At 51.1% G+C, this 15,344-nt stretch overlaps 2 protein-coding genes across 6 annotated transcripts in view; one reads left to right on the top strand and one right to left on the bottom strand.

Annotated features, from left to right (window-relative positions):
* The first annotated feature begins 304 nt into the window (after window positions 1-304).
* Window positions 305-3,595, top strand: MAFF (MAF bZIP transcription factor F). 3 transcript variants are annotated; one of them, XM_061450812.1, is made up of 3 exons: window positions 305-353; window positions 1,505-1,558; window positions 1,640-3,595. In XM_061450812.1, exons 1-3 carry the CDS (start codon window positions 306-308, stop codon window positions 2,051-2,053), a joined length of 516 nt encoding a protein of 171 aa, XP_061306796.1. In that variant the 5' UTR covers window position 305; the 3' UTR covers window positions 2,054-3,595. The 3 variants fall into 3 exon arrangements, with proteins under 3 accessions (XP_061306796.1, XP_061306797.1, XP_061306798.1); XM_061450813.1 differs by having other exon boundaries at window positions 329-438; XM_061450814.1 differs by lacking the exon at window positions 305-353 and adding an exon at window positions 742-1,079.
* A 1,370-nt stretch (window positions 3,596-4,965) lies between these two features.
* The window catches only part of TMEM184B (transmembrane protein 184B), a 30,449-nt gene continuing 20,070 nt past the window's right edge, over window positions 4,966-15,344 (bottom strand). For 2 of the 3 annotated variants that reach the window (XM_061450849.1, XM_061450847.1), the window contains exons 4-9: window positions 14,996-15,071; window positions 12,069-12,160; window positions 11,600-11,769; window positions 10,215-10,409; window positions 9,307-9,330; window positions 4,966-8,283 (exon numbers count right to left, since the gene is read on the bottom strand). In XM_061450849.1, coding sequence (XP_061306833.1) covers window positions 8,042-8,283; window positions 9,307-9,330; window positions 10,215-10,409; window positions 11,600-11,769; window positions 12,069-12,160; window positions 14,996-15,071 — 799 coding nt within the window. In that variant the 3' untranslated portion in view covers window positions 4,966-8,041. The remainder of the gene's footprint in view (window positions 8,284-9,306; window positions 9,331-10,214; window positions 10,410-11,599; window positions 11,770-12,068; window positions 12,161-14,995; window positions 15,072-15,344) is intronic. The other variant, XM_061450848.1, reaches the window with a different exon arrangement.

The following is a 15,344-nucleotide window of genomic DNA, read 5'->3' as shown; positions in this document are numbered from 1 at the left end:
GCAGCCTGTGCGTCGCACCCAGAGGAGGGCGGAAAGGCGGGAGACGCCATCTTGGTATGGGGCAGAGGAGCTCTTCTTAAAGCGCCAGCGCTCCATCCCGCAGGGGTTGGGTGAGGGCGTTCGGCGAGCGGGAGCCATCCTTAAATATGGGGGAGAAACAGGAACTTTTGTGCGTGTCTGCGTGTGCCCCGCTGTGTCTGACCCACCGGCGGCGTGTGAGGCCCGGGTGTCACGCCCGGGAGCTTCAAGGAGCGGCGGCCGCTTTAAGAGCAGCGGGGCGGTGGGAGCGGAGGGGCGGGGCGTCGATGACGTCACCGCATGACTGTGTTTTTATGAATGAAAAGAATCCGCGGGTGAGTAATCGCGGGGAGCGGGGTTGGAGGCGTCGCCCGACGGCACGACCCGGCAGCGGCCCCGCGGCACCAGCGCAGCCCCTCGGTAATTACGGGACGGGATTCGGAGGGGAGAAACACCCCCAGGGTGCTCCCTCCGCGTCCGGCTTCACCCACCCCACTCCCCCCGCGCGGGGTCTGGCACGGGCTGGAGGCCGCTGCCCCGCCGCCCGCATCGGGACGGGGAGGGATGGGATGGGATGGGATGAGGGGTGTCCGTGCTCGGGATCATCCGCGCTTCCCTCCCGCCTTCTGGCCACCGCCCCGCAGAGAGCCAACGCGGCTCCCCCGGCTCCGACGGCGGCTCCTCGGCTCGGATTGCATCAGCTTCCAGCCCGCCCGGCTCCACCTTTCCCGCCGCCCCCCCCCCAGCCCCTCACCTCCCCGGCCCGGCCCCCATCGCCCCTCCGGGGGTCTGCTAGCGCGGAGGGGGCGCCCCGAGGCGGGGAGCGGCTACCGAGCTGCATCCCGGGCTCCCGGCCCGCTCCCCACTCTCCTAAACTCAGGGAGCGGAGGGACCGGCCGCCGGCGAGGGGACAAGCGCCGCTTCCTTGATTTTCCCCCTCCCGGGCTGCTGAATCACGGGGAGGCCGCGGTCCCCGCCTTGCGCCCCTCGAGCCCGTGGACACCCGGCGCTGGGATGGCGATTGGGAGCCGCAGTGCCCACGCCCGCGGAGCCCGCGGCAGGTGGGGAGGCACCTCGGCGCGGGTCCCGGCTGCGTGGCTTAGCCCCTGTTTTGCACCGTGGGGCTGCTGCTTTTACTTTCCTTTCAGCCCTGGGCGGATCTCACCCGGATTTCCTCCCCGAGAGGAAGCCTCAGGCGCTCCCTTTCCCCGGCAGCCGGCTGGGGCATTTCGGGTCCCCCGGTCAAAGCAGCATCCAGACCGCCTCGGGGTGGGATGAAAAGTCCAGCCTTCCCCCGTGACTGTTATGTTTTGCAGTCATTATTACTATCATCATTGTTGTTGTTAAGTACTGTTAAAGGAATAGGGATGAGTTCTGTGGCCGGCAGTGGGGACATGGGCAGGGGGCAGCAGGGCTGGTTCCCTCTGTGCCGAGGTGAGTGGCACAGGGCTGGCAGTAACCAGCTTTTCTCCTGATTGCTCTGCAGGGCCAGTGTGAGGCAAGGATGGCTGCCGATGGACTTGCCAGCAAGGCCCTAAAGGTGAGCGCTAGAGGAATGAGGGGTCTAGGGGTAACGGGGTTGGTTTTGGGAGTCTCAGGTGATGGCCTCTCTCTCTGGCAGGTGAAGCGGGAGCTGGGGGAGAACACGCCACTCCTGTCAGATGAGGAGCTGATGGGGCTGTCGGTGCGGGAGCTCAACCACCACCTGCGGGGCCTCTCCAAGGAGGAGGTGGCGAGGCTGAAGCAGCGCCGGCGGACGCTGAAGAACCGGGGTTACGCCGCCAGCTGCCGGGTGAAGCGTGTGTGCCAGAAGGAAGAGCTGCAGAAGCAGAAGATGGAGCTGGAGTGGGAGGTGGACAAGCTGGCCCGGGAGAATGCTGCCATGCGTCTGGAGCTCGACACCCTCCGCGGCAAGTACGAGGCCCTGCAGGGCTTTGCCCGCACTGTGGCTGCCCATGGCCCCCCTGCCAAGGTGGCCACCGCCAGCGTCATCACCATCGTCAAGTCTGGTGCCAACCAGGCCGCCTACTCCTAGTGCTGGCCTCCATTCCCCGGCCTGGCACAGTCTTCCCGGGGTGCCTTCCCCCACCAGTTGCCTCCCACCCCTTCCCCAACCTCCTCCCTGCCAGGACCTGTGCCTGAAATCCTCCTTCTCCCATCCCTTGACCTCCAGCTCCCCCACGTGGGGGGGGGGGGCTGCTGCAGTTTGGGTGCTAGGGTGGAGGACAGGACCCCATCAGTGAACCCCAAAGCCCTGCAGCCCTTTCCCCTCTGGGGGCACAGGCAGAAGAGTGTGAGCCTGTGCAGGCAGCAGTGGGGAAGAATCCCACGGCTCCAAGCTGGCAGGAAAACCCCAAGCGCCTCATTTCTTTGGGGAAGGCATGGGAGAGCCGAGCATGGGCCAGGCACTCCCAGGAGCATGTACCAGGATGGGAAAGGCAGGGAGGGAGCAAGGGATAGAAGGAATAGGATGGAGAAAGGATATCACCATTAGCCCCAGAATTTGGACCCTGGCTGGAGCAGGGGTAGAGGTAGCAGCATGGTTGAGAGTCTAAGGATGGAGGTGGTGAGGGAAGGTGACGTGTCAGAGTGTAAGAGAAAGTAGCTGCAGGTTGGTGGCTGGTAAGGGTAAGCAGGATGGGAAAGTGCTGTGGCAGCCTGCGGTGCTGCAGAGGTGATGGTGATGAAGGAAGGCAGGGGAAAGCTGGGGGATGTGAGTGGGAGAAGCAGTGGTACTGGTTTATCTTTCTCCATCATGCACATCCTTCACGCCTCTTCCTGCCTATGGGTTGCTCAGCCCAGCTGGGTGTCTCCAAAATGCAGCAGCACTGGCAGGAAGGAAGTGGAGGCAGCTGGAGCAGAGATAAACACTGTTTTGCTCAGCACAGGCCAGCTTGCACTGCCCCACCAAGCGCTCCCCAGTTCCCCACTGCCAACAAAGCCCATGCAAAGGTGCTCCTGACCCCTGAGAGCCAGAGCTGTGGAGGTGGAGGTACAGGAGGTAGGAAGCAGGCACAGAGAGCATCTGTGCTCCTGGGAGCTGCCTGGCAGGCAGGTAGGCTCCTGCCCTTGATTTTCCTCCAGCTTGGACACCCATGTGGGACAACCAGCTTCTTCCACAGGCTGAAATGCTGCGGAAGAGTTGTTTGCTAAATACAGGCAGCACGGGGAGGTAATGGGAGGCAGACCCTCAATGGCATCTGCTGCTGTAGATGATCCCCCCCTTTCTGCCCTTCTGCTCACGCCAGCCATCCTTGGTTGCAGCCTCCATCCCCTCCCCAGAGAGAAGTGCCCACCACTGGTGGAGGGGGCACTGTGGTTCGCACACCCCCACCCTGACTCCTCTTGGGTTTATTTATTGCACGAACATAAGTTATTTTCACGTCCTCTTTGCCATTCCACCTCTCGGCACAGCCAGGATGTTGGTACAGAGCCGTACTTTATATTTTATATATACAAATCACATTTTATCTTATATAGAGAAAAAAATATACTTATTTATTTTCTGACTTACAGTACGTGTCCTACCTGACTCCTCTGTATTTTGTAGACTTTACAAATAAAGCAAGTTCTTTGTCGTTGGGTTTTTTTTCCACAGCAAGAGTGTGTTTGGTCATTCTGAAACTTGAGGACAGAGCTGTCTCTGTGAGAGTGGCTTTCTGGCTCCCTCTAGCTTTGCTGCAGGATGTGCTCAAGAACGTACCTGAAAGTAGATGGGGCTGGGGGGCAGCTTATGACTTTTTAGAGCAAACACAGATTATTAGAGTCACAGGCTGGTTTGTGTTGGGGAAGGGACCTTAAAGCTCACCCAGTTCCAACCCCCTGCCACGGGCAGGGACACCTTCCACTAGGCCAGGTTGCTCCAAGCCCTGTCCAGCCTAGCCTTGAACACTGCCAGGGATGGGGCGGCCACGGCTTCTTTGGGCACTGTGCCAGGGCCTCACCACCCTCGGAGGGAAGAATTTCTACCTTATATCTAATCTAAATCTCCCCGCTTTCAGTCTAAAGTCATTCCCCCTTTTCCTGTCACTATATGCGCTTGTAAAAAGCCTGTCTCCAGGTTTCTCATAGGCCCCCTTTAGGTATTGGAAGGCTGTTACAAGATCTCACACGAGCCTTTTCTTCTCAAAGTTTATAGGCTCTGGAAGGGCTCAGGCAGCCAGCTGATAATCATCCCCCAAAGCTTTTGCTTTCAGGAGCAGTTTGGCTGCAGTGAATCTTGTTTCCTAAGAAAGATAATGCTTTTCACTAGAAAAATTCCTTCCAGGCTGCCCTTGCACCTGCTGCAGGAGGAGAGACAGGTGACATCAGAGCAGCCCTCCCCAAAACCTCCCCTGCAGGGTGACCTCACCAGCAAGGAGGAAAGCAGAGAGCTCATGTCTGTGGGTGGCAGGAGAAGGGGAAGGAAGTGTGGTAGGTGCCTTACCCAGAGGTGAAGCTTGACATCCTCCCAAGGGGAAAAACCTGCCTTTCCTTGGAACAGAAGTAGAAGTGATGAGCATGTTCCCTGATGCTGGGTCCCAGCCTGCCAGCATCTTGGAGTGCTCACATAGTGGTTCCAGGTTTTATGTTCATATTCCTTCTGCTACTGCAAACTGCCCCAGCCAACCACTGCTCACAGAAATACAACACGGAGCTGCTGCTTGCTGGAACCTATGTCAGAGACAGCAGCCCTCTTTCTCCTAGAGGTGTTTCACACTGAGCATCCCAAGATCAGGATCCATCTGTGCTCCAGGGTTTCGACAAATACGTTTTGCTTCTGCCTTGGGCCGTCAGTGACATCTCAGCCCCAGGCTGGTATAAGGGCTGCTTCATTGCATGAAGGTTCCCTCCCTAAAACAAGACTAGAAGGACAAGACCCACTGAGCCTCAGCCCCTGCAATAAGCAAAAGCTCAAGCTCGCTTCAGAGAAGCCATCCAGACAGCACCACGCAGAGGCAGCTTAAGTACAATCTATATTATCTCTATATTTTTATTTGTCATCATATTTGCTCATTTCTGCAGAGTATAATGTCACAAAGACCAAAATAGAGAGAGCGGCTTGTCGCTGAGCTCACATCAGTTAAACACAATAGGTACAAAACTAGGTGACTCTGTCTTATTTATCATACTTTTTTTTTTTCAGTCATTTATATACAAAGAACTACTCTATATGGAAAAATAATAAACAAATCCCATGGCTATGTTACATGGTAAACAAAAAAGGAAGGAAGGAAGGAGAGGGGAAGCAGGTGAGGGACAGCAGCTCCAAGGGCTTATTCCTGGAACCAACAGATTTGTTGGGGCCCTGGGCTACTGCAAGCAGACCTGAAAGACCATGGATGCCTTGGCCACCTTGGTCTCAAACTCCGGGTCTTCTACTTGCTCCTCCAAGTCAGAGCAGCGTCGGAGCCAGTCCTTGCTCTGGCACGTGCCTGTGGTGAGGGAGAGCAGGAAGCTCAGAGATGATTTTGTGTGGTGTCAAAAAATACCTATGTATATAAAACTATAACACATGGCAGCTGACTGTTGTTTGGGCACTAGTTTTTCACCAGGTCTCTCCAAAGGCAACTAGTGCAAAAGGGTTCTACTTGAAACCACTACACACAGGAAGCTTCAAAAATACCCAGATCCTCTGCAGCATGTGTATGCAGCATACAGTTCAAAATCTCTAAAAATAATAGTAATAAAAAGCTTCCCCAAGCCTGGATCACCTTCAAACTCAAAGGGGCAACCCCAGAGAGTTCAGAACTCGGCCACCTGATGCAACAAAGACTGGGGACAATCACCAATGAAGTGACACTGGGACATCATCAAGGCCTGCAAATGCAAGGGGAGGGGAGGAAGGGATCGTGTCCCACGCCCCGCTTTCCTAAGAGAGACTCACCCTAAAGGGCTGTTAATCAGAACCATGGAAGATATTAGGAAAGCCCATTCAATCTTCAGTCCTGCTTTCCAGGTGTGAGGAGAAGGAGTTTTACATCAAGCCCACGTGGAGCTTGGCAGCCAGCATTTGTGTGCCCTTTTAACCAGTGACAGGTTTAGGAAACGCAGTAACAAACTGCATGGCATCACAGGAGGTGTGCACATGGGGAACTCCAGCAGCAGAGAAGCTGCTGGATCCACTGGTCCTGCTTCAACAGTCAGCATCGCTGCCCCCACCTGCTTCACCACCCTCCCAGACACGAGTGGAGAAGGAGACACTGCCCTGACATTGTCCTTAGGCCTTCCCCTATCCTATCCTCATGGCAGGGAGCAAACCTCCCTCTCTTCAAGCCTTTCTCCTCCTGCTCCTGACTGCAGGCTTCTGGCAGGGGTGCTGAGGAAATGAGGTGCTCTTTGCTCACAATTGCTTCTGAGAAAGTGAATCAAGCACATAGATTAGGATACAAGAGGAAAGGTGAACTCCAGCTGGTAAACCCCCTGTTCTCCCAGCAGAGCAATGGGGGGCAATCTGGGAATGCACAGGTCTGCTGACAGCACGGTAGGCATCAAGCAGGAGAGGAACAGAGAAACTGCAGCCAAGAACACAGAAGCTTGCTCCAACCCCTCCATTTGCTTCCTGCATGAGGGTACGGGGCATTTGATCCACAGTACTTGAGCGTGCTTCCCTGCTCCTACCGTAGACAATTTTAAGCGAGCAAGAGTCATTTCCTGGTCCCTGGATAGATCTACAGAGGGATCATTTTGTTTTTATTTGGCTCCACTAAATACCTAGGGGCCAAACCAAAAACCCAACAAAAGCAAGGGGAAGCTTCTTTTCCCACTCTCATGGATTCTGGGTCCATCCTTGGTAACAATGCAGTTGCTGAAGGGCCTGTGAAATGTGCAGGAGAAACTGCTGCTTGGAAAACTATGAGGGATAACTTGAACCAGAGAGATCATGTCAGGTTTCAAGTCTGCTCCAGTTTGGCCTGGAACAGCTATGGAGATAAAAAGCAAAGGAGTGTACAACATCCCTTCCAGCCTAAGGGCAAAACCTGTGCAGCTCAAAGGGGAAGTCAGTGATGACCAGTGCAGGGAGAGCTACTTGCAAGACCAGGACCTGCTTGGGCAGCTACCTGGTGCAACCCACACCTTTAAGAGGGGCAGCTAGGTCAGTGGGGGACAGGAAACAAGAAGAAAAAGGGTTCTAGTGTTTACGTATCTTCCTTTCCCAAAGAAGGATGAAAGGACCAGAGCTCTACAGATTTCCACCAGCTATCACAGCCAATCCTCAGTCTTGTCAGTAGAAGACAGATGCTCCAGGGAGGCTTCTTGCCACCAGAATCATAGAATCAGAGAAGAATGCAGGTGAGATGGAAAGCTTAGACACCTGGCGATTAGAAAACCCTGCCATTGTGATACAGCAATTCCATCCCTGCTGAGCTTCAACATGTATCAGCTTTGACGGGGAGCAGGGGAGATGCAGGGTGCAGAGGAACAGGACAAAAGTCTTTTTAATCCCCTGCTCACTCAAGTACAGGACTGCACAACCAGGTGAGTAGTGGGTGAGGGCAGATGTTCCTTTCTAAGCATTCAAGGCAATGACTACAGAGAGACCAGTGTCTGGTGTGGTCCTCAGGAATGCTTATCGCTGCATCCTGATCGCACTTCCCAAGGATCACAGAGGCGTTAGTACCAGGGAGCTGGGGGAGAAAACTGTGCCTACATCAACCATTCAGGAAGAGGAATACAGGTCAGGTTATCCAGCTGGAAAAAAACACAAAAACGTTTTTGGCCACAACTCCAGGCTCTGGCCAGTCACAGTCCACACCAAGCTGGGCAGGCGTGGGATGCCAGAGCCCTAAACCCTGGAGCTTTGCTTCAATGGATTCCAGTCAATTGCTGCTGTAAGGAATGGGCTCGAGAACAGAGTCTTGGCCATTCCCCCACCTCCGCACCACTCATCGTGTCCATGCCCACAAAAGCTAATGGGAAGTGCCCATTTCTGCAATCTGCACTCTCTAGGAAGTGATATGACTTGTTTCTGCTTCAATAAATTAAAAAGGAACCACCAAATCAACAGAAGAAAAATGACAGCCTGTGCCAGCAGCTTCCCCTACTAGAATTCATCGTCGGAGCTCAGCAAGAGGGTCTTCTCGTTGTCACGGGCACCCGAGCAGCTGTGGGAACGCGAGATAACGTGGCTACCATTGCGCCAGGGGGGACCATGCTCCAGCGTTGACTGCTGGGTGTACTGCTGGTAGGCTGGGGAGAAGTTGTGGATCGCATCTTGGACAATGTCGTGGGGGTTCATGGTCTCCTTGAGGCTGCTGGAGATGCTCTTCATGGGAGCACAGCGACCTGTTGGGGCAAGATGGGGAGGGACAAGTGAAGAACACTGCTGCCTTCCCCCACACCCCATAACATAAAGGTGAGGAGAACAGGGAACATGCAATCCTACATCCTGGAGACTTCCAGACTTTTCAGACTTCCTTAAGCAGCTGCTGAGGAAATGCCACACAAATTGTCAGGTTTTACCAGTAGTGCTCCTAAATCCAGCCCCTTTTAGCCAAGTGAATCTGCCTCAGAACCACATGGGGGACATTCCATGAGAATGGGATATACCCACAGCAACAACCTCCACTGCGCACTACCTGTGCTGGCTTGGGTGAAGACAGTCAGGTAGGGAGGTGCTCATGTAAAGAGTTTCAGAAGACAAAAACTAAGGAAATTCTAAAAACAAAGGAGAAATGGCATTCACCATTCCTGCTCACTGGAAATTAGACTGATACGCAGTTTTGAGGTGCCCACAGGAAACTGACCATGAAAGTGGAAAGCAGTGGAGGGAGGAGGGAAAGGGGGGAACAGGCAGTACTAGGGGCACTCCACAGCTGGAAGGTGTCACAGGGGTACCATGAAGGAAGCAACAGTTGGAGACTGTCCCACCCAAGTGCTGAGCACAGAGGAAGGCCGTGTGTCCTTCTAAGAGCTGCCATTTCTCTTGGCTTCTAGGTTCCATTTCCAGCATGGGCTTTTGGCTCCGCTCATGCTGGGAATGAGCTCCCGAGATGACCAAAGCATGCTGATCATCTGTGGCAATTATGAAAGTGAAGGGAGGCCAGGGTGAGAGAGCAAACCAGCTCATTCACAGCCCATGCAGCTCTCTGGAGAGACAGTCACATAGTCCTGACAGAAACGCTCTCAACAGGCATTATGCCACTGCCCAGACAACCCTAAAGCAGCTGTGTGAGGCAGTCAAGTTACAGACCTACAAGGAAGGGTAAACAAGGGACAGAGCAGGCAGTAGGCAGGCTGGGAATCAGGGCAGAACAGGATCCAGTTAAAAACCAACGGAGACAAACACATAGGGCATGCTGTACCTACCGTATGGTCCATATGATGGAACAGCTGCATCAGGGACCAGTAGCCAAAGCAAGGGAAAGAGAAAAGGGAGAGGAGAAACAGAGAAAGAGAGAAAGAGAGAGGAAATAACAAGAACTGAACAAGACCCACCACTCAAACATCTCCCACTCTACTGGCCAGTGCTTTACCCTTTCATCATCCACAAATCTCATCTCCCGCAGCTGTGACCACTGTCCTTCCAAAACCTCTGGGGCTGGCTGGGATGAAGGGATCATCTACATTAAGACTGGCCAAGGGCTGCTGTTTTCCCACAGCTCAGTGCAGAGTCTTCCCAGAAGGATGGAATCCCTTTATTTAGAGAATACTGAATGTACTTGTACCACTGGGCATGAAAGCCCCCTTTTCCCAGAGATAACATCCACCTCCCTTTTCCCCAGAATAAGACTTCCAGCAGCCCAGCCCAGACAAAGTCATTACAGGAACATCCTCCTCCTCTGAGCCAAACATGTTGCCAAAGCACAGCCTCATCTTCCTGAACCAGATTCAAAACAGAGCTGTTTCAGGCCCTGTCCCTCCTGCCTTCAGTCTGTTGCACAATCTGAAGCAATGGAGTTCCCCTTTGGGGAGACAGGAAGAAGGACAAGCCCACTCTATGAAAAGGATGCAACTTCTTGCAGCTCTCAGGTCTGCAACAAGCTGTCGTGGGTGGCATACTGGGGAACTGAAAAGGGAACAGTGCAATTCAGACAAGGTTTCTGCCCTGCAGACCTGTTGCACAATGAATCTGTTCAGACACCATAGGAGAGGATGTGATGTTTTCCAAGCATTCGGGTTGGGAGTCATATCACTGTGTTGGCTGTCAGAGGGACCAGTCTCCACCCAGTATTACTACCAAATAGACATGCCATATGCACTGGCATACTTCTTACCTTGGGCATCAAGTCTCTTGTCCACGTACACCTTGTACGTGAAGGCATGGCGCAGGGCGATGGCTGCAAAGAACATCTCTACACAAATGATGAAGTCCTGATATCCAGCAGCTACTGTGCCTTCACCCACAAACACATTGGCAGAGTGGATTTTGGGGATGGCACCACACTTTTCCAAGATGGCCAACAGCATCCCTAAACAAAGCGACAAGCTCATGTAAATGCAGAAAATGTGACTGCATACTAACTGTAAGGAACTGGAATAGCTATCTGTGCTGTATGCCCTAGATCAAACCCATTTAACACAGGAGCTACAAAGCATGCTAGATACTACCACCTACATTCAGATGTACAACAGAGAAAGGAGGAATAAATGAGACAAATATTTTAAGCAGGTTCAGATGCTTCATGTAAAGAATGTTCGAACACTGAAGACACTCTTCTATTCTCAGCTGACGCATAAACTGTGGAATTAGCTGCTGCAGGATGCAACCAAGTCCAAAAGGGTAAGAAGTGGTCAGATATTTCTGTGATCTCAGCTCTTCCACTAGTTAGAGTGGAAAAATGAAGTAACTGAGCTTTTCATTTAAGCATAAAGCATTTTTGACACACCACTGCAAGAAGGATGTTTCTCCCTGTCCATAGCCAGCTGGCTGAAGAATTCCAGAGAAGGCAGAAAGTGTATGACCAGAAGTCTCAAGATGATAAACTAGACAGCTTATTAGTTTGTCTGTAAACAGGGATGATGGGCCATATTCCAACAGCCTAAATTCCACCTAATTTCCTACTCAATTAGTCTTTGAAGTACAACCGAGTAAACCAAAGTAGGGCACTCAACAGGGAAATGCTTAAAGCCAATTAGTAGGAAGCACTAAGCCCAGGTGGAATTTCAGCTTTCTGAATGTGCCTCTGCATCACGCATACATATTCTGAATGCCCTTCCACTCGGTGATGGTTCTGTGGCAGCACACACTGCACTCACATGAATCACAGACATGCCATTAAAATTTTATTTCTAGAGACTAAAAGTACTACAAATTTTTAGATGTGCCACTTTAATCAATCAAATGGCACCATGCAGATAAAATGTTGGCAGCTTGTGTTTTATGATTGTTCCAGTAATGGAAAGGACTCCCCATCCAAACAGCTGATTTTGCAGGCAGATACAAGTGTGCACATGCATAGAGAAAGGGAAGATTCAGAAACAAAGAGGAAAATGAGCAAAACAGGTTTCCCAGAGAAAAGCAATGAAAGACAATAAACCAAACATAGTAATACCAGAAAGACATTCTGGCTGTTAATCACTGTCTGCTCTATCAACTCTAGTGTCCGAGCCCCTGCAGAGAACAATTTGTGCCTACCACAGGAAGGGAAAAGCAGCTCACCTTGCCAGAAGGACAGGAAGATGACAGACTTCACCATGAAGAACTTCAGGACTGGGCTATAGGGACTAAGCAGTTCACGTGTGGCAAAGTAGAAAAGGAACAGGGCATACAGTGCCAGGCTGACAGAGATGTTGTAGATGATCGTCACATAGAGGTAGCCACTGGTTACACTGAAAAGACAAGATAGACAAATGCCTGAGATTTCAGCCTGAGATTTTCCCCTTGCCACTCTCACTGGGGAGTTCTAAGACTCCATTTCCTTCCTGGCTCCCTGTCCCACTCCCTCCCCCAAACACAGGTAAGAAAAACCTGAAGCCAACTGGCTTACCTCTGCCCTCTTTTCTCACGTGAATATTCAGCCTGTGTTGTCCCTCTGTCTTTTCCCAGAGCCCAGCACACACATGGACAATAAGGCCAACTAGACAGAGGAGGTCCAGCTAAGGCTTGCAAGCTAGACAAACAAACTTACTCAAAGTCACCATCCTGGTACTTGCCAAAGGCCTGAAGGATGACTGTGCTGATTGCCATGAGGGGCTTCACCACACAGAACTGCAGGGTAGCCTACAGGAATGAAAGAGAAAAAATGAGAAAGCAGGAGGTGCAAAAAGCCAAGTTCCCAAGCCAGCACCACAATGGAGTGTCCACTGGGACAACTCAGCAAGGCAACACAATCCAGCCTCACCAAGGAGTCTGACCCCACCACTTGCTCATCGATGGGATACTGGGAAGAGAAGCAAACTCCAATCCATGGCTACCATAAAGCTAGGCAAAAAGGTCCCCTGGATGGGATGGAGGGGAATCCAACTCTCTTGAGGAGGCACTTTGACAACTGCCACCATATTAAGGAATTTGTACACACAGCAACATGTGCTGCCAAACAGAAGTTAAGAGCTATTCTGTTGTCACCAACACAACCTTTACTGAATCTCCCCAAAGACTCCATGGCACTTGGGATCAGCTCTATCCATTCTGCCAATATAAATCAGTGCTCCTACTGGGATGACTCCTCTCTCAAAGCCACCCCATTCTTCACCTTTCTGGAGACACTGAACTTCAAGGTCCTAAGAGAGCAGAGAGTTATGACCCCAAAAATGTCACCTGTATCTCCCTGAACTAGGCTGGACAGCCTGGGCAGGTGCTGACCTGTGCACATGTGGGGAGGGCTGTGCATGGAAAGAAGGCAAAACCAAGCATGAATAATTGCTTTGGATACGATGCAATTTGTTAGTGGTCATAAGACTTCAAGGAGATTAAAAACCCCAGCACATGCCAGTTAGTGAGTCACTGTAAATATGTGAACTGGAAAAGGTCAAGCTAATTGGTAAACAACTCTGTCCTCTAAGCTTCCCCTCCTTCCAATCTGGGGATGTTTTAACCATTTCCCTGTAATTCAAACCACCACATCCTATTTTTAGTTGCTTCCCTAGAAGATGCTACAGCATACAGGAAGCACATGGATGGTGTGTGACCCATCTGTGCGGGTTATCAGACACAGGCCCAGCAGAGAATCTTGATCAAGATATCTTGAAGGACACAAGCTGTCCAAATTTTACACCACAGCCTCCAGCACACCACCCAACTGCTGGAGAGCCACAGGCAATGCAGCCAGACTCTGACCCACAGTTCAGAACAGCTTGGGGTAACAGTGAAAGTGGAAAGAAGGAATGGTTATAACAGATTCTTTCAGGATGAAAGGGGCTGGAAAGACCAGAAAATGAGCAGGTGGCAGTGGGAGGCAACAAGAGTCCTGAAGATGCTGAGGATGGATAAAACCGGCAAGGTGCTCCTTCCAGTATATTTCGCTGCCTGATCATAGTGATGGTAGATACTGCACACATCTGCATTGAGATTTGCTCTGCTGCCCTTTGGCACCTGCCTTCCCAAGAAATTGCCTTGATAGGTCTTACTCAGCAATACTGGAAGTACTAGAAAAGTGAGTCTTGGTGTCAAAAATTTCTCACCAAGGTAACATAAACTCGAGTCAAGAGGACAGAAGTATTTAAACATCCCTTTGCAAGACACCTCCCTTACAGCCTCCTCAGCAGACTTAGCAGTTTGCAAAGGGCAGGCCTGACTATAAGAATTGCTGCCAGACAGCAGCAAAAGAAAAGCGAAACATCCACGCAAGCCAGTTACCAGATGAGTTGAGGAATTGCAGGTGACCAGCAGAACCTCCCCCCACCAAAAAAAAAGGTGCTTCTAGTCCTCGCTGTGAGAAAAACTTTCCAAACACAGCCAGTGCAATCCATGTGGAGATAACTGCCAGAGTGAAATGGGAAAGAAGACGCCTAAGGGAAATCATTTCCCCAACACTCATTCAACCTTGATCTGCTTATGACATATTTAAAAGGCAAAAGTTAACATTAGAAGCAAAAAGAACAGGTAAATGCATTGAATCAAAAGGTGTACAAGTGAAGCCAGGGAGAAACAGGTGAAACAGCACCGTGGGAGCAGATTAGAAAATAAAGCATCAAGGAAGAAAACGTAAAAGCCATGAGGACAGAGAATGGGACAGAGAGAAACAGAAGAGAGAAAATAAAGATGTGGTCCTTTGAAAAAGGTCAATTGTGCTGCAGAGATTAACACTGGGTATTACTGTGAGGCTGCATTGTACCTTTGATGTTTCTGCACACTGCTAAAACACAAAAGAAGGGTCTTGATGTGGAGGAGAAGCTGGGGCAGATCTACACCCAGTGACTGGAATTACAATGACCTGAGCCCTTTCAAAGAACCAGACCTGCTTCATGCTGTCTCCACAGAAACCTCATGTGTTCATTCCAGCAAGTGAGCAAAGCCTTGAAACTCACCTGCTGTTTCATGGCAGCCAGAGGTGACTGACCTGGGATGAGCAGACAAGGGCTGTATCGAGGTTTAGATCTCCCCCATTCCCTCCCCCTCAACATACCCAATTCAGCACAGGCAGACACACATGGTGAACAATACTCAGTTCCTCCTACAAAGCACTGTGTCACACTTAACCTCCACCCCCCTCCTCAACTCCAAACCACAACAGCAGCACTGGGAATTCAGGAGGCTGTTACACAACTGTGGGGTGTCTGCAACACAACGCAGCCATCTATTTCTCAAAGCTGGGACCTCTGCAATCCAGTAAAGGAAGAGGAAATCAGATTTTCTTCCCAGGGCTCATATCAGATACAGGAGATAAATTGTGTCTTTTACTGAGGCCTTCCTGACGCAGGATTCAGTGGAAAATAGTACGATCATTCAAAACAAATCAGCTCACAAAACAGCATCTCTCCTCAGCTGTCTTTCAAAACGCTATTAAAACCCCCCTCAAAGAAGTGCTCATCTCAAAAGTTCAGCAGCAAAAGGCACCATTGCCACCCCCAAATTTCATTCACTCCTGGAAGATGGCACAGTTCCTCCTGCCCCTACCTGTTTGCAGAACCTCAGGAATCCAATAGAATAGGTTTTTCCCCACAGGCAGCAAGTCCCATATACACAGCTGGACCTGAAAGGACCAACACAAGATGACAGGTTTCAGAACCAAGATTTGGGCTAGAGTGCAAGATTCCTACCCTCTTTGTCTACCACTCTGTAATGAAGTTGCAGTACTAGTGCTTTCTCCAACCATGACTACAGTTACAGCCATACCCTCTTTCAGAGACGAATTTAAAACAACATCCCAATTCCATACTCTAATCTATTTTATTTATTTATTTAACTGACAGATCCTAGAGGAAGCACACACAACCAACTGAAGACAGAAACTATTTAAAGGAGG

Source organism: Pezoporus flaviventris, unplaced genomic scaffold, assembly GCF_033815535.1.
Source record: "Pezoporus flaviventris isolate CSIRO_AGI_PZ_B2104156 unplaced genomic scaffold, CSIRO_AGI_Pfla_v1 ptg000011l, whole genome shotgun sequence".
In the NCBI taxonomy this organism is placed as follows: Eukaryota; Metazoa; Chordata; class Aves; order Psittaciformes; family Psittacidae; genus Pezoporus; species Pezoporus flaviventris.
The sequence above is the reverse complement of the archived record's forward strand: the minus strand, read 5'-3'. Positions and strand labels throughout refer to the sequence as shown.